The 22,678-nt window shown below is 39.2% G+C and overlaps 1 protein-coding gene across 1 annotated transcript in view; it reads left to right on the top strand.

Annotated features, from left to right (window-relative positions):
- The window catches only part of npas3 (neuronal PAS domain protein 3), a gene marked incomplete at its 3' end in the record, with an annotated part of 208,956 nt that overhangs the window by 119,322 nt on the left and 66,956 nt on the right, over nucleotides 1–22,678 (top strand). Inside the window, exon 5 of the mRNA XM_079459342.1 lies at nucleotides 12,812–12,901. Coding sequence (XP_079315468.1) covers nucleotides 12,812–12,901 — 90 coding nt within the window. The remainder of the gene's footprint in view (nucleotides 1–12,811; nucleotides 12,902–22,678) is intronic.

Below are 22,678 nucleotides of genomic sequence, written 5' to 3'. Positions count from 1 at the left end.
CGCCCATGTGCTTGACTGACGTCCCTAATGCGATTCAATTAATCCCAGATGGGCTCATCTTTCAATGGCCCCTCAGGTCTAAAGGGTAGCCGGTATTTTGGAGAGTTGGAAGAATGGACGGTTAATATCTGAATAGACCCACTCGAGAGCAGATAGGTACAAAGCAGTCGGACACTCGTGAGGGAATTGAAGTGATATTGAGCTTTTGCAGTAAATGTAGAGGAGGATTACAAGCTCTTCTGCCGAGTGAAGAGACTCTGCGTTCATTCTCATGTCGTGCTCGTGTCCTTGTGATCTCTTTTTCTTCCTAGTTCTGTTTTTGGAGAAAGGGATGGGTGAAATTGATACGCTTTTGGGCTTTTTGATTTCAGCAGCTGGGTTTGCAGTCGTCTGTAGACGGGGAGTTCATTAATGCTGTTAGTTGTTCACACAGAGAAGACAGCCAAGCTATAAACTATTCATGATTTAAAGTTTTTGTTGAGCTAAGATCAAGCTACTCTTAAAGAGTACTTTTTAAGCTACCAACAAATAGTGCAAACTGTATTAAGGTTACTTTATGAGCAGATGTTTTGTGTTACAGTATTACTAGTACAGAAGAGTGTGGATTCGATTATAAAAACATCACACACTTATTTGGACTGGTAATCTGTTGTTGAACGATTAATCGTGATTATTCGCATTCAGAATAAAAGTTTGTGTTTACATAATATACGTCTGTGTTCTGTGCTTATTCATTCTTTATTTATAAAATAATACACATACATGCATATACTGTAAATTTAGGAATAATTTACGTGAGTTATTTATATATAATTTAAGTGATATATAAACATTTTTATATTTCATATATGCATGCATGTGTACAGTACATGTTGACAAATGCAAAATAATATGCACGTTACACGGGCATATATTATGTAAACAAAAACGTTATTCTAGATGTGATTAATCGCGATTAATCGTTTAACAGCCTAATTGTAATCAATTGTAATTTAATAAAAACAACGATATTATACATTTAACAAAATACTGTATGTATTTCTCCAAGATTAGAGGAAAACTGCACCACTGCTTGTTGGGAATAAATATTGCAATTTATTGTAAAAGCTGGATTATTTTGAGTTGCAAGCTACATTAAAATGCCATTCGGTCATAAATAAGTTGTTTGCTGTTAAACTTAGTTTGTCTGCACCTATGTAAAGATGTACACAAATCCATCATATAACATATAGCTCGACATCTCTTCTATTCAACAGATTGAAGGTTCCGTAGATGTGTAATTCAAATGATTTTTGTGTAGCACATACTGTAGACGAAGCTTTGCGTGTTTGTGTGTGTGTATTACAGAAAACCCCTCCCCTCGTGAAACCTGTGTCGGCTCTCACTGGCGCAGAGCTATTGACATCTTGGCATTTGGTCCAGCCTGTCTGTTTCCCCTGGAGGGGCCGTTTCCTACAATCCCAGCCGTGTATTGATTGGTTAATTTGATAGTTCTATCACCAATCAGCTTGTGTCTGACCTTTTGCCTTGGCAATGATGGCAGAGCGCTCATTTCTTCATCGCCGGCCTCGCCATACATTGACCTTTGCAGAGAGAATGTCAGCGCGGCCCTTGATCGTAACCTGTCACTACATTTGTTATAAGTAGGAGTCGCCCTCGCCTTTGACACCCAACGCTGAACCTTCAGGAAAACGGCACCTTGCGGTGTTTAAAAAACACTGGCGCGCTCGATATGCATTGCGATGCGACTGCAATTCATCAGGTTGTCATAAGCATCCGTGTGATTGAAAGCCAAAGACTGATTCGGATGGGTTGGTATATTTTTTGTGTGATGTCAAGATGACAGGTGGTAAGTGAGGATGAAGGAGATGTTTGGAGTCGTAGCTTTGCCCATACTGACTTAAAGGGATAGTTTAAAAGAGATCAAAGTGCGCACATCCAAAATGTCAGGTGCAAGACCAAAAAATACATCCAATGAAATATAAAAGACTGCACACTGTAATTCTCCCTTTAGAAAAAGATAAAAATGGCTACGTTTCGATCAAAAGATCTTCGTCAGGCACTAAAAAATTAAAGGGTTGGTTTACCCAAAAATGAGCATTCTGTCTTCATTCACTTAATCTCATGTCATGTTTAACCTGTATGACTTTCTTTCTTCTGCAGAACAGATATTCTAAGATATTGAAGAATGTCGGTAACGGAACAACAGGGGTACCCATTGACTTTGCATTGGTTTTGTGTGTATACAACAAAAGTGCTGTGGTTTTAAAGAAAATAAAAAAAATATCTTATTTTTGGGTGAACTGTCCCTTTAATCTACATTCGCCTTCAACACAAAATGCAACAAAAAATAAAATGTTGCATACTTTTTTGAAATGCATCAGAGAAAGTGGTTGTTTTTCTTTTGTTAAATTGTTACATTGTAACATTTTGTGTTGAATTGTAAAGAAAACACAATGCACAATGCAAAGGTAAAAAAAAATAGGATTTCTTTTAAGCAAATTTTAAAAGATAAATTAAATAGGCCTAAAAAACATCCTCAATGGATTTTATGTCACATTTCTTGCATAAAAATGACACAGATTTGTATCATAGTTCTTTAGTGACATTTTATTATCACACATTGGAAAGATCTCCGCTTGGGAATTCTCCAGGTTTCGTATACGTCAACCACACTTTGACTTTTACCATGAAATGTTATCTGTACTGGTAAACTTCCTGTTCAGATTAAAGATACAGTTTTTAAGTAGCACATGGAGTACACGCATTCCGGGAATTTGTTGCATGGAAAAAAATGCACGCAGGTTTCTCGAGGCAGCCACAGATGTACATGTTGTTAAAGTTGTTGTAAAGCATGCTGTTTTATAAGGGTAATGAAACCGTGTGATTATTGGGCCATGTGGCACGTCCCTGGATCACACACAAGCACACACATCCACCTGACGGTGTTGTGCCAGCACGTCTGTGTGTTTTTCTTTGCAAACCTGCTATATCTGTCATTATTGCTCACATGAGAAGCACCAGACAGTCTTTAGTGCTCTTCTTATGGCCTCATAACGTGGCTTTGGGAGTAATTACTGTGGCTTTAAATGTGTTCTCAGAGGAACCAACACCAATAAACACAGATATACCTCCCAAAGCATAGCTTCACGTGCAGCTCGGAGGAAAAGAAAGGTTTTTAGATTGAGTTTTGAGTTTGGGTCTCGGACACGTGAGAAGTTTGGATTTCTTAATGAAAATCATTCTCAGGAAGATGGTCAAGAAGTCATATTTTATTTCAAAAAAAGATTTGTTCGGCAAAAGAAATGACATTTTGAATGAATATTATGAAGGATATTTTAAAGTCTTTTCATGCAGAATTCGTGAGGACTATTGTGGTTGATGAGATGTTTTTACAAAATGTTTTAAAAAATCGATTCAATTCTCATTCTCTAGCAAATATGAAATCATTATTTTAAAATGCTTAAATTTATTTCGATATTACCGCTCCATATAAATATATAATGTATTATCTAAAAGATATATGTATATATATATATATAATATATCGATTCTTAAACGTTTTATTAATATTATTTAATTGTTTCTCTGACTATTAAATACAACCAAAGGTAAACGTGTTTTCATGAGATATTTTGATTTAAGATTTGATCAGAGTAAAGATGAAGTCTGAAGATGAAGTTGATTTGAAGAGCAGGATACTTTGGCGATTCTCCGATCTGATGGATGTTGAATAGATGTTTATATGTGAAGCAATGTGGGGGGATTTAGTGTGCGTTATCAATGCTGCAGGGAAAACTCACGAGATCGGCCCGCGTTTAACCCAGATTAAACCTCGGAGGTCCAAGGGCTCTTCAAAACAAAGACAAGTTCAGGACTTCCTTCCCTTTAGGATGTGTCAAGGGCAATCCAGACAAAAGACAAATGTCTTTTTCGGCACGCCGATAAGCATCTGGGCACAGCAATGCCTTTCTTCCCGCGATTTCCTCCTGCCTCCATTCAGCCTAATGTAGCTACAGTGATTTAACCGAATATGGGACCCTGGCGATTCCTTATCTCCGCCTTAAGGGTATAGCTCAGTAACCCCAACTTTGAGTGATAGATTTGTGTGCGAGCACTGGGTGGGCCGGGGGATCTGCGGAGGACAAGAAATGTATGAATTGTTGGTATGATTAATGCCGGTTTGATCTCCTGCTCTCTTGCCAGGTGACGTTCCCCAGACAAAACTTTTGCTGAATCTTAAATACAGCAAGAGAAAAGGAGAGATTCTCCATTGATTTCCCCTCCCTCGTGACTGCTGTTATTAAAGAGCATCGGCAATGTGAGAACTTCTAGTTCTGATTCTTTTTACGTCTGGTTTCCTATAGATGTATTGTACGTAGCTCATTTTTTACGCCGCTGTACAAAAGGCCTGTCAATGGAGACCTATGTGTTCGTTCCCCTACATAACAGCGGGCTGCACCAATACCATAAATAAATCAACACGCTTGTCAGCTGCTAGCTGGGAAACAGGGTGAGTTACAAAACTGTTTTCTATTACAATCTTGGAATAGTAATAGTGCATTTAATAGTACAGCCACAATGTAAACATTATGAGACAATGAACTCATTTTAGGTTACGTTTTATTGAATAGATAATCAAAGGAGCGAATACATCTTATCAGTTCATTTTCTTTTGCTTCATAGTTTTTCATCTACAACATAACTGTGATTTTCACACCATACCAATTGTAGTAACAAAAGCTGACATCAAGGTAGGCTGCAAATGGGTTTTAATAGCCATTTAACCAGTGCACGCCCTTCAGTATTCATTTGCATTAAGCAATATTCTTCATTGTTATTCTATATGAAATGAGGTTTAATATCTGAAACCTTCAGACATAGACCCTATTTGTCTAAAGGTCGTCCGTAATTGCCTCGCGGGTGAGAGAAAGCCATGTTTTGATTAATCGTGGTAAAATCCTTTATCCATACGGTGTCGAGCATTTCAGGGACTCGAAAGCTCCATCAGGAAGGTAAAATCCATACCTCATAATGAAAAGGATTGAAAGACAGCAACGATTTACCTCGGATGACCGAGGCAGAGAAAAATTCAGCTCATTGTAACAGTGCCGTGCGGTTCGACCGCAGTTCTGTATATGAGGGGAGATCAGTTCATTAATTTAAAGTACGTAGACGGCAACTGTTTGTTTGCTCCTGACGCTCGGACGAATCGATTGTAATTTTTTGAATTTATGACGCACCGCGGCTGCTTCTTGATGTACGGTCGAGACAGACCTCTCCGCGCGGAACAATGAGTCTATTTCTGAACTTAAGGACTATTAGTTTTAGATGTAAGGTTTGAAATGCTATCAGGAACTTCGGCTGTGTGTTTTGATATGATTGATATTGAATTATGAAATAACCTTCTGAGAGAAGCAGATCGCAAAGCTCGTACGAGAAGTCACGTTGTCTCACATACAGCAAAAGCAATTGTTCTTCACCCTTTTTTTTTTACTCAAAATGTTTTCGTGTCCTGTATTGTCTCAGATGAGAAGTCAATATGTACCGTACAGTACAGTACAGTAGTTGTCGAATTATAAATTGATGCGGGTATTTGTCGAGAAGACCGGAAGCTCATCCGGAGTTCTTCTCGAGACAAATAAATACATCGCTTTTTCCTCTGGTCTCAGCGTTTTAATGTTTACTTCAATAAAACCTTTAGATTCTTGCATTTTTATGCTTCCCATGTGCGTTCGGAGCCCCCTGAGCGAGTTTCTTCAGTCTGGTGAATAAAATATTCGAATGTGTGCTGTTTTTCTTCCGTTCGGTGTGCTTAAATATTACAAAGCATTTAATTATAAGAAGTGCGAACAGACGCAGTCCTGGGACCGTCGGTGGGAAAAATAAATGTACAATCAAAATTGCAATTACCTGCAGAATTTCCGGGGTAAACACATCAGCAATCTCATAACAAACAAGGGCTAGTTTGCATTCTAAAATGAATACAGTTAGATCCAAAGCAATTTTCTCTTATTTATCTTAGACGCCATGCATAAATAAAGCAAGGGCATTGAAGCAATTAGCATAATTAGACCGTGTTGGTCAGGCCCTGTGCGATTTCTTAAGAGGCGTCGTGGAAATCGCGCACGTGTTTGTGTGTGTGCGAGAGAGATCGCTGTCTGTATAGAAAAGGTTTCTGTGCGGTCATTGTTAGACATTTTCATGGAGTTGAAGATGATCGGTGTTGTCTGTCTGAAGGTCCTCATTACCTGCGGGGCCGCGTTACCCCGGTCCGGCCTTGGATCTCCAGAACAAACATTATTGCATTACCAGACGTATGCATTCTGCACAAATGCTGCGAAAAAGCACAGAACATAGCTACTCGGTGACTAATTCCCTGAAAAGGTAAAAAGAGACGAGGCCGAGCTCTGTATTATTGTTTGAATCGATCATCGTCTTGCATTCTAATGACTTCACTATAGGACGTGCAATCTGATGGAATTTGAATGGAATTTATATCTAGCAAATTCAATCTCGTAAAGCTACTCAATATATATGCAGTCCTGAATGTATGTGCCTGCCCAAGTCGAGAAGCTCATGTAAAGTGAGGTCTTAGGAGAACTTCTCAGATGAAAGGGTTGAATAAGTGGCTGTGTTGTGTAGTAGTCAACGTCATTCATGTTAAGCATTTCTGTCATTGGGATGATTTTAAGAAGACGGCCAGGCTATTATATCTCTTGGCTTCTTGGTCTGTGTTTAGTATGTTTCGCCTTTGATTCTGTTTTTCATTGTTGCATGTTTTTCATTTTCAATCTCTGTGATATTCCTGCTTTTTATTTGATGGGTTTCCTGTTGGATTTAAATGTTTTAGCTTGAGGTTACGTGGCCGAAAATACATGCCGCCCTGATGTCTATATAAAATCATAATTTACCACATTTAGTTTTTGAGTTATTATACTAACAAATCACCATTACAGCACTTTTCAAACGTTTTGTATCTTAGGACATAATTCATATATATATATATATATATATGAATTTTTCGAGCTGAATAAATAAGCTTTCCACTGATGTATGGTTTTAAGGATAGGACAATATTTGGCCAAGATACAACTATTTAAATCTCTAGAAAATCTAAATATTGAGACAATCGCCTTTTGTCCAATTTGTCGAAATGAAGTCCTAACTTCATATCCCTGACAAAAATTTAATTTTGATAAATTAACGGTAGAAAATATATTCACGGATCATTATCTTTACTTAATATCCTAATGATTTTTGGCACAAAAGAAAAATGTATACTTTTGACCCATACAATGTTTTGCCACATTCGTGCGATACCTAAGACTGGTTTTGTGGTCCAGGGTCACATATACATTACATTATATTTGTAACTTTTGGATTGCAGACAACATTTGTTTTTAACTGTGGTTTAACTTTTAACTTTGGTTAAAATGTGTGCGTCTGTAGGTTTGTAACTACACAATAGTCGTGTCATCTGATGAGCAACTCTCCCTCCAATGCAGCCAAGACCCCTGTTTGTTTGTATGGACGTCATATCATTTTATTAAGCCTGTGTTTAAACACATAAGCATTTAAATTAGGATTAATCCTCTTAGGGTTGAGCTAAATCCCTCCCTTAACTCCCTAGATTAGACTCTCTCTGTCTCTCTCTCTCTCTCTCTCTCTCTCTCTCTCTCTCTCTCTCTCTCTCTCTCTCTCTCTCTCTCTCTCTCTCTCTATCTCTCTCTCTATATATATATATATATATATATATATATATTCTCTCTCTCTCTCTCTCTCTCTCTCTCTCTCTCTCTCTCTCTCTCTCTCTCTCTCTCTCTCTCTCTCTCTCTGTCTCTCTCTCTCTCTTTCTCTCTCTCTCTCTCTCTCTCTCTCTCTCTCTGTCTCTCTCTCTCTCTCTCTCTCTCTCTCTCTCTCTCTCTCTCTCTCTCTCTCTCTCTCTCTCTCTCTCTCTCTCTCTCTCTCTCTCTGTCTCTCTCTCTCTTTCATCTTTCTCTCTCTCTGTCTCTCTCTCTATCTTTGCTCATGATAATATGTGCCGTCCAGTCTCAGCGTTTTACTTGAACCCAGACGCTATTGTCCTGTGTCATCACCTGAAGGTGACCGTTATCACTTAATTAAATCCCACCGCAGAGGGAGGTAGAAACAATATTGTTACCTAGTCACCCGAAGGAACTTTTTTAAAGTGGTCTAGTTTGTACAAGGAAAGCTTGTTCGCTCATCGCCATTCGTCCGAGTGGTTCGTCCATTCTGGCGCTGTGTGCTAATTAAGATTTCATATGTCGGCTGTTCAGCAACTGTGAGCAGTGGGCAATACCAAAAAAAGTAATATATGTATTATTCTATATTTTTTTGATAGAAACAAGATATTGTTGGAGCGAGAATGGGAAAAGGTGTTGTGCAGATTCATACACCTTTTAGGTTTATTAGGCGGGTTTTCTATTGAGTCATGAAGAAGAAACTAATGGTTGAAGAGGTGTTTGAATGTTTGGGTCATTTGGAGTGAAGCAGGACGATAAATATTCCATGTTGAATACAACCACAGACCCCCGTCCAAGCCCCCCACGTGAAATGAGCAATCTAATGACGCTCTTATTTGAAAGAGGTCTCAGCGAGGGGCAGGATGAGTGATTCCAGCATCTCCTGCCTCTGTGCCTTCAATACAGAAATCAATAACACGCATCCATATTTGCACATTTCTGCGTGGATTGTCAGCCTCAGGATTGACTTCGATGAGAGAGATCTCTCGCGGCTCCCGTGGAGATTTAGAAGTTCAGATAAAATCTCTTTTAACACCTCTCATCAGTCTCTCTCTGCCACCGATGGTCTCACTGTCCGTACATCACCGTTTCACGTGCACACGTGTGCTGTCCGTCATTATCTCATTTTCTCGCCCTCAATGATAGCTTGATCAATTCCTGAAGTTTCTAGCGGTATAAAGGCGTTTGTATGTGCTCCATGTAATTACATTTTTATGGTTACTGATGTTGAATAAACCATCGATATACTTTTAAGAACCCGGCAACCTTTTTGTATTTCCTTTGAAACCTTAACGTATACCGTACACCTTATCTTGTAGCTCACCCCCTTCACAGAAAGAGAGAGAGAGTCAACACGGCCTGATTCGGCTAACCCTGCGAGAGGAGTTAATTGCGCTTGTTGTTCTTCAGCGCCGAGGCCGTTGGAGTTTGCAGGGATGAGATTGAACATTTGGCATCTTCCCCATCAGCAGCTGCCCCTCCTCTCTGCCTCTCTCCCGCTCTTCATTTTGTCTGACCTAATAGTTAATGATATGTTAATAGTCAATGAGGCCGGTCTCGGCTGGCGTCCGCTGTGTGTGTTAATGCGGCCGTGCGGCGGCTCTGGTCAGGGTGCAGGCGCTAGATTGATGTTTACCAGCTTGCGTGTCCTTCAGCTCCCGTATATTTGTCCTTTGTTAGAGAAAACACAAGGCTGCTGAGTTACAGACCGTGTTTATTGCTGTTGTGCTGATATGCAGGTTCCTGAAAGAGCGACGAAGGACTTTATACTCTCATCTATGAGAGGCTTCTGGCCGACACAAGTCCTTTCTGTCAAAAGTATTTCTAAGTGAACGGAATATCGTATAGGGCTAGACTTGACTAAAGCTATTGGTCGGATTGTGAAAAGTTAGGAATTATTGGTTAATGTGATTTCTCACATTTCTCTGCAAGGCGAAAATATCGTCGTAGATTTGTGTTTAAAGGGAAAGAAAATTTACTGGTTTAAAACTTTATTTAATTTGTTCTGCTGAACACAAGAGAAGCTATTTGAAGACTGTCCGTAAACAAACAGATTTCTTACCCTTATTTACTCCCATAGTATTTATTTGCCCTACTATGGCAGTAAATAGGGGATGAGATCGTTTGGTTACTGACATTCTTCCAAATATCTTCCTTTGATAGATCTCTTCCAGTTGGGAAGAACCTGAGGGTGAGTAAATGATGACAGCATTTTTATATTTGGATTAAAATCCCTTTAAGTTCTCTTTTAAAAAACATTGTATACGTTTACTGTTAATCTGCCAGCTTGTGCATAACATAAACTTTTACGTGACCAGTTAAAACAAAAAGATGAAGGAAGAACATTGATCAGTTGTTTACTTTAATATTCATCACGGCAGATAATGTTTGATATGTGTTTGGATGTATTTGATTTGATATTTTTGATAAATCAAAAGAGCCTTAGTCAAAGAAACGTAGATTCAGTTCATCTACTGGATCATCATACAAATGAATTTGTATTGCTGCAAATGTGAAAACTACACATTGTTTAATTTAACCTCCTTTATCTTATTCTATTGTATTCTTTTGCGGTAAAGATGCATCTCTATTCAGAGTTTTGTTTTCCTTCTGTGAAATGTTTTCCTCCATCACTCAGCGCTTCAGACAAGAGAGAGAGAGAGAGAGAGAGAGAGAGAGAGAGAGTGTGAGAGGGACGAGCTGCTTGCAAGGCATGACTGTTTTAAACAAATGACAAAAAAGGCCCATCTTAATGTTACACTTTTCTCCCCCAGAAGTTTGTCTGGCTAGTGATTTATTGTGCACTTTACACAGTGGTTAGCCTGTAAGCAGAAGCCGTTTATCTTAGAGGGGAGCTGGGCCGAGGCATGCGGTGTTCCTCAGAGACCTGGCCCGCAGACGCTGAGCGTTTGAGGGAAGAGCAGCGAGGAACAGAGAGGAGATGATTGCACACTGGCTGGAGGTGACTGCCGTGGGCCCTTCCCGACAGACCGGGACGCGTCTTTGGGGACGCGGGGGACCGTGTCAGCTTTCAGGTTGTGAGACCCTCGGATGGAGAGGATGGTGGTCTCGTGATGGGTAGCTGAGATGAACTGATAGGAATGGAGTAGAAACCAGGATTTGTGACATTAGAACGACACACAGTAATGCATTTGAGAAAAAGCCCATTTGTGTGATTGAATATTACAAGATATATTATAAGATTTACCAACCATACCATAAATGATTTTTTATAATTTAAGGTCATCTTGAAAGTTTGTTGTGGTTCTTTAAAGGGAGAGTTTGCCCCCAAATGCAAATTCTTTCATCATTTCTTCACCCTTATGTCATTCCAAATCCGCATGACTTTCTTTTTCCTGCAGAACACCAAAGAAGATATTTTGAAGAATGTCGGTAACCAAACAACATTGACCCCTGTTGACATGCATTGTATGGACACAAAAACCCATACCCCTACTTTCTTTAATGGACCCCGGCACCCTGGTTGTCAAACAAAACCCTAGTGTTAGTAAGATCTAGGTACTCTTTATATAGATCCTAATTCGACCGTTAAATGTCATCCGACATCAGAACGTAGCGGTTGTGTTTATTTGTCTGTGTATAAAAGTAGGATCTTTGGTCTACGGGAAGCCCGGCGGTACGATCACGGCTGGAGGTTCTGCTGTCGGGTCTCCAGCAGGCAACAATTAAGGCAGTGAGGTCACATGGGTTAATTACATATAGTCCCCCACTGCTTCAGATAATCGGCGGGGTGTGCGCACTCCGGTTGAGTTGCGAGATGAGAGAGCGGTGTGAGTTATAAATGCGAGAGGTATCACGCACAACGTCTCAGCGGATCTGATCACCTTTTTATGAAAATGAGGTTTACACGCTGGTGCGGAGGAGCGTCTCTCTCTCTCGTTCGCTTCCAAGTTTAAAGCAGAATTGGCAGCTGGCGAGAGAGCACGCGGTCTCCACCCGCCGATAAAACAGCGCAGCCTCCGGCTATTTACAGCGCGCTGATATGCAGCTGACAACAGCACATCCCACGGCGGCCCGATGATGCCCCACTTCCTCCCCGAGCACACATCTGCTGCCAGTGATGTGTTAACATTACAGGCTAATGCTAATACTGACCATTATATGGCACTTCTTTACATTTGAAATGTGTAAAGCTTTAACGTAAATGCTACACTAACACATGCTTGTGTTTTATTAAAATTACTTAAAGCAACTTTAAATGGGCAGTTTTCTACAGTTTTGGCATTACATTTTTTCTTGTCAGTCAATAATTCATGCTCTAACAAGTGTCAAATACATTTCATGATTATTTTCTGTGTTCATGTAACGCGAGGATAAAAGTCAGGTTTATGTGAGAAACTGTGTGTCGACCAATTTTCTTCCCTTTTGGTCTTTTCTTACTGTAATGTAAACTGGGGTTGACATGCTTAATTGTCATAAAAAATCATAGTCCTAAAAACAGAAAAGGCTACAAACCTGTATTTCAACATTTTAATGAATGTACACATTTTAATTACCCGTATATTTGAATGAAAGCTGTTTTGGGTCACCATTGAATCCCATAGTAGGCCGAAAGACTCCTATGGGAGTCAATGGTGACCCAAAATGGCTTAGTTACAAACTTAAATATCTTCATTTGTGTTCAGCACTACAATGACATGTATACAGGTATACAATTAAATTTTTCGGTGAACTGTTCCTTTATTTCCCTTTATTAAAATACCACTTTTTATCATTTTTAATAGTATATTATGAATATAATTGTTTCGGGCGTAAATGTTAACTTGACGAATTCTTGACAGGATTTTTGGACATCTCTCTGTACGCATTCATCATGCTTGATTTTAGTGTTGTGGCGCCTGTGATCCGGAGCTGTTCATTGACGTTGTAATTGTTGCTCTTTAATGATCCGTCAGAGCCGTTTCCACACGGGACGTTTTTCTGTTTGCGGTTGCGGTCATGATGGGTTGTGTGCGCAATAAGCTATTTGTGAGCATCTCGCCTGACTTGTTTTCCTCTTTTGTCTTTCTCTGTTTTCCACACAGTCCCTGGATGGATTTGTATTTGCACTAAACAAGGAGGGACGGTTTTTGTACATCTCCGAGACGGTGTCCATATACCTGGGGCTTTCACAGGTGAGTTCACGGGAGAATTCCTCACTCCGATCTCGGTGCAGAAGAGAATCCGGATTAATTAGCGTTTTATATAAAAACCTGGTTTGTTAGCTTCTGTTTCATTCGCAGCGTTCATCCGCGCATATTTTAAGCAGCGAGAGATGCTCTCATTGGAATGCTAGCGTGTTCCCTGCTCCTGTTGACTCGGGCAAGGGCCTTTCAATAGTCAGTCGGATCGGCGAGGTCAGGCGGTAGAAAAGTGACCTTCAGAACTCTTGCGGTTCTGTCTAGCAGAGCTTCATCTAAAGCGCTAGCAGGCTTCAATCAAACCAGACACTGCTTCACAGCAGGATGGTTTGTTCGGCGGTGGTTCAAAAATCCACACAAATAATCAGAATGTTCTCTGGTTGTCCTTCTGGATGGACACTGATCTTTGTATGATTTGTATGATGGTGGAGTATAGGATGTGTTGTTGTTACGGCAGCACTTTCTGTGAAATATGCATATCCAATCAGAACATATAGTTTGGAATATCCCATAATGCATTGCATTCGATGTCCAGTGATAAACGAATAAGAAGCGATGTTTACCTTCAGGGTTTCAATCCCTTTGATCGGACTTGCTTAAGTTATCTTTCTTTCTATAGATTTCTTTATATACATATTCATAAGTGCCACTCGTCTTCTTTAAATATGCAACCTAATGAGGTCACGTGACGACAATTTGAATACTTCACTTGCAAACGTTTATCGTTGCATTATGCATGCGTTGCATTATGCTGTTTTAAGGAAATCGTTTTCCGTATGCATTCCATTGCATTGTAAGTCGCGGGGTTGCATGACTGTCGATTGGCTTTCAACCGGGTTCAAGTGCAGCCGTGAAACAAGTCATCCTGCCCCAGATGTAAACATTGAGTCTTCTCAATTATAAAAAGTGACACGGTTTTGCACAAGAAGACTCTTAACGCAAAATTCTTTGCCAGATAGAAGGATTGAGATATGAATGAAGAAGACTAAAGCAAGCTGGAAATGAACTCGGCATTAATTGATTGATGATTTTTATCAAATAATTGATTAATTCTCAAAATCCTGGCTTTTGGAATTCGGTCTGCTTCGTTTTTTCGGCGGTATTATCTTTAGGTTGGCGCGCTGATAAAGTGCTTGTAAAGTATTTAGTCTAAGTAGGTTTTATTATCTTACATGGTTAAGCTTATCCCATAACTCTCGCCATCTTAATTGCTAAACCTTTTTTCTTTGGTTAATCTGTCCTAGAGGCCAAAAATGTATAAGGTGTAGTTCATTATTTTGAGCGTTAATTGGAGGAACAATTTGCCAGCTTTTCAGTATTGACAGTTTTATGTCTTTTCGTGCAGTGGGTTATCTATAATAGACTATATTGCATTATATATAAAGTAATATGAATCATGTTTATGTACTGACGGAGCATCTGAGGTGCGTGTTTAACTAACAACTGTTCAAACTTAAGTTTTAATGCACGTCTTTGTCACTCATGCAAGAAATCCTCGGCTTATCTTCTTTTAAGAACCAAGCGCAAATACATTCTGAAGGTCAAAAGTTTTTGCATTCAAGATTTATTTTCTGAATCGTGTTCTTTATTCTGCTCAATTTAATAGAAAAACGCATTATTCTTATATATAATCATTTCCTATCAGATGTAACAGTTATAGTAACATTAATGTAATGGGGTCAGATTATCTTTGTTGAAGTTTCACCGTGTGTATGGCTAATGATGGCGGTTATTAAAGATTCAGAGCTCACCGTACCTCGGCCATTACACCGTGCGCAGTCGATAGCGTGACCTTTAGCACTGTGGCTCAATCATACGCCCGTTCGAGAGCTCAAATCCGAGCTTTGCTCTCAGATAGATACCGTAGCCTCGCAGGGCACTAGAGGAGCGCTAATCTCTAAATCGAGTTCTTCCTCGATCCGTTAGAGAGTGGACATGAAGCGTACACTCATTTCCACCGTTTCCGGGAGAGGCGGCAGTACATCAGGGCTTCGACTGTCTCTCAGTGTTTCGCACTTTTATTTCGAACCCGCTGTGGTGATTTACGGATGCGTACTTTTCTTTACAGTAGTATGGAGCTGGGGTGGTAGTAAGGCTATGGTTGGCACGTAGTACAGATTTGATGCCTGCTAGAGGTCACACAAAACCACTGGTTACAGGTTTTGTTTTAAAGGAAAAAATGCAATTGTTGTGGAAAAATACGTAACATATGTTTTATTTTTGATTCAGTTTGCTTTTCTCAAGTTTGCATTGTTGCAAAGCAGCTTCTTGTATATCGCCGCCGTCCTTCTGAAAGATCGTATCTCCATATTTCGTGATTTTAATTGTTTGCCATAAATCTTTATTAATGGTCACCCTTTATGTTTGTCACTGGGTTTTGCAAACATCATATAAAAAGTATTAAAACGTTCTTCTCAACTATGACAACACAGTATTAAATCAATTAAAAAGTACAGTGTTTTTATAGCCACGATATGTAAATAGTAATGTTTAAGCCTTAAAAACTGTATACACTGTAAACAATTCCTTGCCTTACCTTTTTTTAGTACAGCCAACTTACTGTTTAAAGTTTTGGCCAGCAGTGAGTTAATATTACTTCAAACTGAGTTGATGTAACTTAAAAATGGTTGAATTTGTTTATTTCAAAGTGACCTGTAAAGCCAAGTTTCTTGTACTTAAAATATGAATTGACAGTTTATTGGCACAGATGTATCTTTCAGTAAAAAACTTGAGAAGCTCTGATGTCATGTTTACACCTAACGCTGCTGGTTCTGTTGGGAGTGTGCGTGAAGGCCAATTGTATCTGCAGAGTTGCTGAGTAAACCTCATCTTCATTGTGCCCTTGAAGAAGATGCTGAATGCTGGATTAACACCACTGAGTACTGCAAGAAAAGAGAACGAATATGAGGAGAATGGCCTTAGTTGTTGTGGATGATAGAGCTCTGATGAGTACAACCCGACCTGTTTTTTATACCTATACATGTACTTTCAGTCTCAAAGACTGTTATAATATACTTTTTTTGACTCTATGAAATTTTTTAAAAGTCGTTTTAGTGTATGCCTCACTGGCCTTTGTATTTGTATTTGTATTGTATTGCGGCACCACATACAACCAAGAAATGTCCTTTTTGCATGTGTATTTGTCACCCACCTTGATGAATTAATAATGCAGGTGAAATTGTCTGTTTTATTGAAAAATAGGTGTAAATAAAGCAGCTTGTTATGACTAGTTTACACAATTGAAGACATTTGTCAAAATGTTTCTTTTTAAGGTACGAAACTTTAACAATAAATGAGTTACCGCCCCTTGAGTCTATCCTATCTGTTATTTCAGATGTCCACTCAATTCATCCAAAGAGTGTGTTTTCCCGCTCTCTCCATCCCCTCTCCTCCGTTGTCCTCCAGTCGGCGGGCGAGGGATGTGAAATTGCTTTTGCCTCCATGGCCATTGACCACCTTGTGTTAGATTAATGTGTGTAGAGCAGACAAGCCAGTTGATTTTTACAGCGAGAGCAAGCATCCGCTGGCACCGGCGACATTTCCGTCACGCCGAACAACAGCACCCGATGCCCTCGTCTCTTTGATAATACAGTCGACGTGGACGTGTTTCCGCGCTCTTATCTCATTGGTCCGTGACACTGCTTTCAGATTGGTCTGATAATGAGGATGGTGGTTGACAGTAAACCAAGTAACACCCCTTTTCATCTGATTCGTATAATTCCGTTCAACAGATGGCCGCTAAACCGCGTTGCAGCGCTAATAGCTGTTATCATTTAGCTCCTGTATGTAAATAGACATATGTTGCCGAATTTTTCAGTTGTCTGAGTTTTTATTCCTGTCTGCTCGCCTTCTGCGCTGGGTGATTAATTCATCTCCAATAATTAATACGTGATGGATGCACGGCCATCTTTCGCAGATTAATGACCAGATTTGTCGTCATGTCGGCTGATGGTTAGCGACGCAAATTGAGAGGTAGCGATAACATCGTGCCACTTGGGGTTTTCCTATCGAGTTTGAAGGAGGTCGGAAGGCAAATCTGCTTTTGGAAGGACCGGGGTCGAGTGTGGCGTTTGTCGGATGACATCGCACGTGGGCAGCTGTCTATTTTGTAATTGAGACGTGTACATGGGCGTTTGTGTAACAGATGGCAGCGTGTGCTTAAGCTGATGGCTAGAAAATAATAATTGCATTATTCCGGCCAAAAGGATATTAGCTCCTGGATTATGGCCATTTTCAGTCCGCATCCCTGCCAGTAGAGCATATGCACTTGCATGGACTGCATATCCAAGGAAATTGATACATCTGGAATACAGCAACCATCTGAGGTCTCATCTGCCTGGCAGGATTTAGATTTAACCACTTGCGTGAACAGCCTGTTTGGTTTTCGAACTGTACGCACGCCATATTTGAGGGCCGCGTATGATCTTTATAGAAGACAAATGGTTGAAAATGACCATGCCCTGCAATAATAGGCTGTTTTAACAAACACACGCACCGCCATGTGTCGGTCCGGCATGGGAGTCGTTTGCTCTCACAAGGAGACTGAAGACCGTGGCCTGTGAGGTTTACATACTGCACAGCTCTTCACTAGCTGGCCTCCGTTACACACGCACTTAGTTTGAGTAACACAACTTCTAAGGTGAAGATATCGCCACACGCCACTTATAGATGTGGATTTTCTTACAGTATATGTTGATATAATATAAAAGCAAACTGCAGTTTTTGTAGGCGAGTTGTTTTCAGCCAGAATGTCTTAAAGCTGAATATTTGTAGCTATTGGGCTTTAAACTTCGCGGAGGAATGAGTTAAATGTAGACTGTCCACCAGAGGTATGAATGGCTTTTTCCCATCATCCTCTTCTTCATGTGCTTCATTCTGTCCAGAGAGACTCAACGAATCAAGACTCAAGGTCTGTTAGCATAACTGTCTGGCCAAACGCCAGACTTTATCTCTGCTTCCTCTCTCACTTTTTCACACCTGACTGTGTCTATATCATTTATTCTTATGCAACGTAGCACTTTTGAAGGTCTTTAGCTTAGTGACGCTAACTTGGTGACTCTCACGAATGCTAGATAGAAAAAAGACAATATGATATGTAAATGAGAAAAGGGACGAAACACATTTCAGTTTTTCCGAGTTTATTTATAGGTAAAATTATAATTTTCGTTTGATTCTGTAAACTACTTACAATGTTTCTCCCAAATGTCAAATAAAAATATTATTTCTTTTTGCATTCATTTGCTGAAAAAGGTCAAAATAATGCTGTAGAAAACGATGCGCTGTATTTTTTCAGACCACAAATACTGCAAACAAAGACAAATATACGGCCACAATACACACAATGAAAATGCGGAATGGTCTCATCATTTTTTTCCGTGGCTGTACATGTATGTATTTGTATATGTACGCTATCTATGTGTATATATAATATAGTTTTATATAATTGTTTATACGTTAAATATACTTAGGCTAAATAATTCTTGGTAAAATGTAAATATTTTGGTTTAATATAATACGGTTTCAATTATTGTAAGCATATCCACACTCAGAATTTCAGTATATATTCAGCGGTAAAACAATTCGGCGTTATTGCACCCGCTCTATAACAGCCCATCAAGGTAGACCTGGAAAAATGTTACTAAATAGATAATAAGTATTCTTTTATTTATGATGGCATGACGGCCGAGGGTCAGCATTTGCATGTGAGCCTGCAGCGGTGTGTGGAGAGACAGGGCAGAGGAAGGTCATGTTTAATTGAGCCACCCGCGATCCACCGAGCTCCCAGAACTGCCCCTCCTGTTCCCGCACTCACCCTCAGCTCGGAGCGGGAGTCATGGCGGAGCTGTCATATCCCATCATGCCCCTCTGGAACAATTAGACTTTGTGTGCTTTGCTGGTAGCCAGTTTTAGTTGTTTTGTTTATATCTGTAAAGAGGGTCATCTGCAGTCGGTGTTCTCGTCGGTTGAAATTTCCATTTCCATTTCCCACAGTTTTGCAAGAAACGACCAGTTCTATATTTAGACCGATTCATTATTCTTAATCAGAGCTTTTATCTCCTCTATTGAATATACGCCCGCACGATTTAACACGGAATGTGGCTTAAAAACATTATTAATTCACAACATTTAAATTGATAAGTGCCCCGAGCCCAACGCTACAAGGGCACTTTGAAAAGCAAACAGCAGCATGGTGAAAAAATAGATTTTTCCCGCTGAAAATGACTTCACGATGCATCATTTGACTGCGCTGCGTCCGAGTGCTTGACAGAGATAATCTCAGCAATCCCACAGGTGACCTTATCGTTCACAGCAGAGCAGACGCGTCCGCTCGCCCGTCTTTGTGCACGTCAAGGTTTCCCGGTGCGACGGTCTTTAGGGAACCAAAGTTTCAGCCGTCTTCATCTTGATGTCAAACGGAAAACATTACGGAAAAGAGAAAATATCAACGGTAATCTCAAAGGCAACAAAGAGTGTTAATAATTGGATGACGGAAAAATTAGAAGTGCTGCAGATAGTCTGGCACGGCAATTTTTGAACAATAGACAGCGTTAAGTGACTTGACTGCAGGCTGTATGTACAGAGAGGGCTCTAAAAAGCAGACACACAGAGCCTCCCGGAGAGGGAGGGTTTTTAACTCGTGAACAGATGGTTTGCCGTCACATTGTCAAGGTCAGAGAACTTCAGGAGAGTTTTTCATCTCCTTTTGTTGAATATTCTTTTATCTCGATAGATGTTGGCCCCTTATATATAAAAAGGATTTATCTTTTCAACGGTGTCTACGTGCTTTTAAATGAACCTGCAATGTAAATCTTTGCTGTAATTTATGCCAGTAACTTACTGTAGATTGAATGTACAATTTAGTTTTAAGCGTAAACATACCTATTTTTCTTTCATAAAACAAGACTTAATATCTTGGGTCACTTTTCTTGTTATGTAAATGTATCATAGTTTAATACGTTTGAAACATTTTGACAGAAAACAAGGGAAAGATGCTAAGGAATATTTTAATTTATTTTTCAATATTTTGTCATTTATTTGCAGTGTTGCTGTGCTAATGCCAGTCTCTTCTTGCTCATTTTGAACCTCCAAAGTGAAAGTGTTTTCAGTTTGATTAAAGTAATTGAAAACAGTACTGACTGGAAAGTATATGAAGTAGTTATTAAATCTGCAGTAAGTTACTGGCAAACCTGCTGCAAAACTACAGCAAAGTTTTACAGTGTGTGCGTTCACCTTATAATGACTTTTTCACTAATAGTTTTTAGTTTCATATATTTTAATATGTATATAACAGGTTTTTTTACCTATTACCTACTTTTGTCTACAAACTGTTGCTTGCTTTCTATTTGAATGGTGCCATAATCTCAAACAAACTTACAATTGATATGAATAACAGTATGAGAATCAGACAACACAAAAGCATTTGTTAAATATGAAAGGTTTTTGATTAATGTTCACTTTGAACAATGTTTAATAATGGCACTGGAAGTAACTGCGCTATTAAAGTAGTAACGCCACAGTTGGTGTGCCTTGTGTGCCGTTTCTTTACCTACGCAATGCAATATATTTCTAATCATGTTTTAATAATACAGGTAAAACTTCTAATGGTAGAATCTACCTATGCCTCTGAGGACAGAATAAAACCAGCTAAATAAACGAATTGATCTAATTGAACTGTTATTTTAGCCGTGTGTTGGTCTCAGATGCATAGCATGCACATGTCTGCAGCGCAGCACGTTTGGGTATGTGCGATCGTCCCTATCGTTGATCTCTAAAGGGCTCTTTGATAAGCACAATGCCGTGATTTCTCCTCATCTGCAGAGCGATACGGCCCCTCTCATTTCAGATGTCTGCCTATCGTTATTAATGTCAGACGGAGGATCTCGCCGATAGCATCTCCCGAGTGCTGACACCAGACTTTCCCGGCCCATCTTTGATCTGATCCGAGATCAGGAATGGGAATATCGGCTGTTGTGTGTGAGTGAGTTTGATTGAGGTGATAATTGAAAGTTGTGTTTATATGACACGAGGATCATGTGTTTTGAGAGCTGTAGTTTTAAGACAGCCAGAAACACAAGATTAAGTTCAATACGGTGAATCTCACAAAAGGACTTTTCATCCTAGAGTAAAAGGGAAAAAAACTATTTTGCATTGATGAAAATGAAGCCATTGAATGATTTTAATTTCAATTAAAAGATTTTTTTTATATTCATTTAAATGTTTGTTTATTTAGAGCCTGTACTGCAAATGATATGCGTAAGAACAACTTAAGCTTGAAATGTTTTATTTATTAACCATCATTTATCATAAGATTATTTTGATTTTGAATTGATCATTGTTTTTTCACTTTACAGGCAGAGGTATAGCAATATTTGCATGAATATATCACAATACATAATATTTTAACCGTCCTAAAATGGACTTTATTTTCTTAAAGCAAAATAGAAACTGCGATATTAATTAATAGCGAAATCTCGATTATAAAGTAGACAGTCCTCTCTGACATGTTTCTCCAAACCGCTGAGTCCACTATAACCCGTGTCAGGTGGTTTCTATCAGTCACACCCATTCATCAGATCTGTTTCTCAGTACCATGAAGACCCACTCGCACAAGCTTTTATCGATAGGCTTTCTCATCTTCTGGAAGACAGAGCCGAGGAAGCGTTTGGTGGAGATTCTCATCGTCAGATAAACTGCTGTGTTTTAATTAATGCTTGAATCTAGTACAATATAAAGAGATCAGACCTGAACTGCTGCATTTCTTTTAGTGGAGGCCTAGATGAGAGAGAGAGAGAGAGACAGACAGAGAAAGTGAAAGATGACCGAAGAGCTCTCATAATTCACAGGATTCTAGTGATGCTCCCGCGGTTGAGAGGTGAAGCGGCTTTACTACTGACCGCTGTAGAGCATCTGCTACTGAGATACATAGAGAATCAGCATTTCAAGTCCTTTGAAGTTCAATATATATGACAAAATCTGCTTGTTTTATCAAAGCTTTGACCTAGTGGTTACTACAAGTGTTCCTGACACATTGAGCCTTGGTGCTCTTTTTGAATCTGCATCTCAGATCTGTGTAGCGTTTAAATCATTTCAAACCTTTTAATTTTTTCCACAATCATTTCCTTTGTCTTTGTCACAAAAAAACCAAAATTAAAAGCATTCCGCTGGATAGTTCTGCTATTAAAATCTAAAGTACAGTATAGAGATGTATATGTATTTATATACTGTATAGACCACTTCACAAGATGTAAACACTGTTCGTCCAGAAGCACTTCATGTTTCATTTTTTGATCTCACATATATAAATAACTCTTAAAGATATCAGTTTTGAGATCAGTTTTTGGGTTATAAATGTTCTGGGTTGTATTTTGTTCAAACATTTGTGTTAAATATTTGTATATACTGTATACATAGACATAAATACAGCCACGGACATTTTTTATCAAAGTTTCTCTGATAATAAAATGTACTATTTACAGGTTTGTGTTTAGGTAAATTTTGCATTTTGGTTTCATTCTGTGAACTACTATCAATATTCTTTTTGTCACTCGTGAGGTCTGATTTTGTTGAAATTCAACAGACACTGGACTGGAATGGCCACAATACATCTTTTAATTCTGGTGAATGTTTTAATTTTGAATGAATGAATATATATATTTATACTTTTCAGGAGTGAATAAATAAAAGAATGATTGGTAGAAGTGAATGGAACCAACTCAATCTTTGTCTAAAAGCACCTGCAGTAAACTAAAACCAATATATTGCTTTGCACAG

The sequence above is a fragment of the Barbatula barbatula genome, assembly GCF_947034865.1.
Source record: "Barbatula barbatula genome assembly, chromosome: 6".
In the NCBI taxonomy this organism is placed as follows: Eukaryota; Metazoa; Chordata; class Actinopteri; order Cypriniformes; family Nemacheilidae; genus Barbatula; species Barbatula barbatula.
This window is presented reverse-complemented; position numbering and strand designations above follow the sequence as displayed.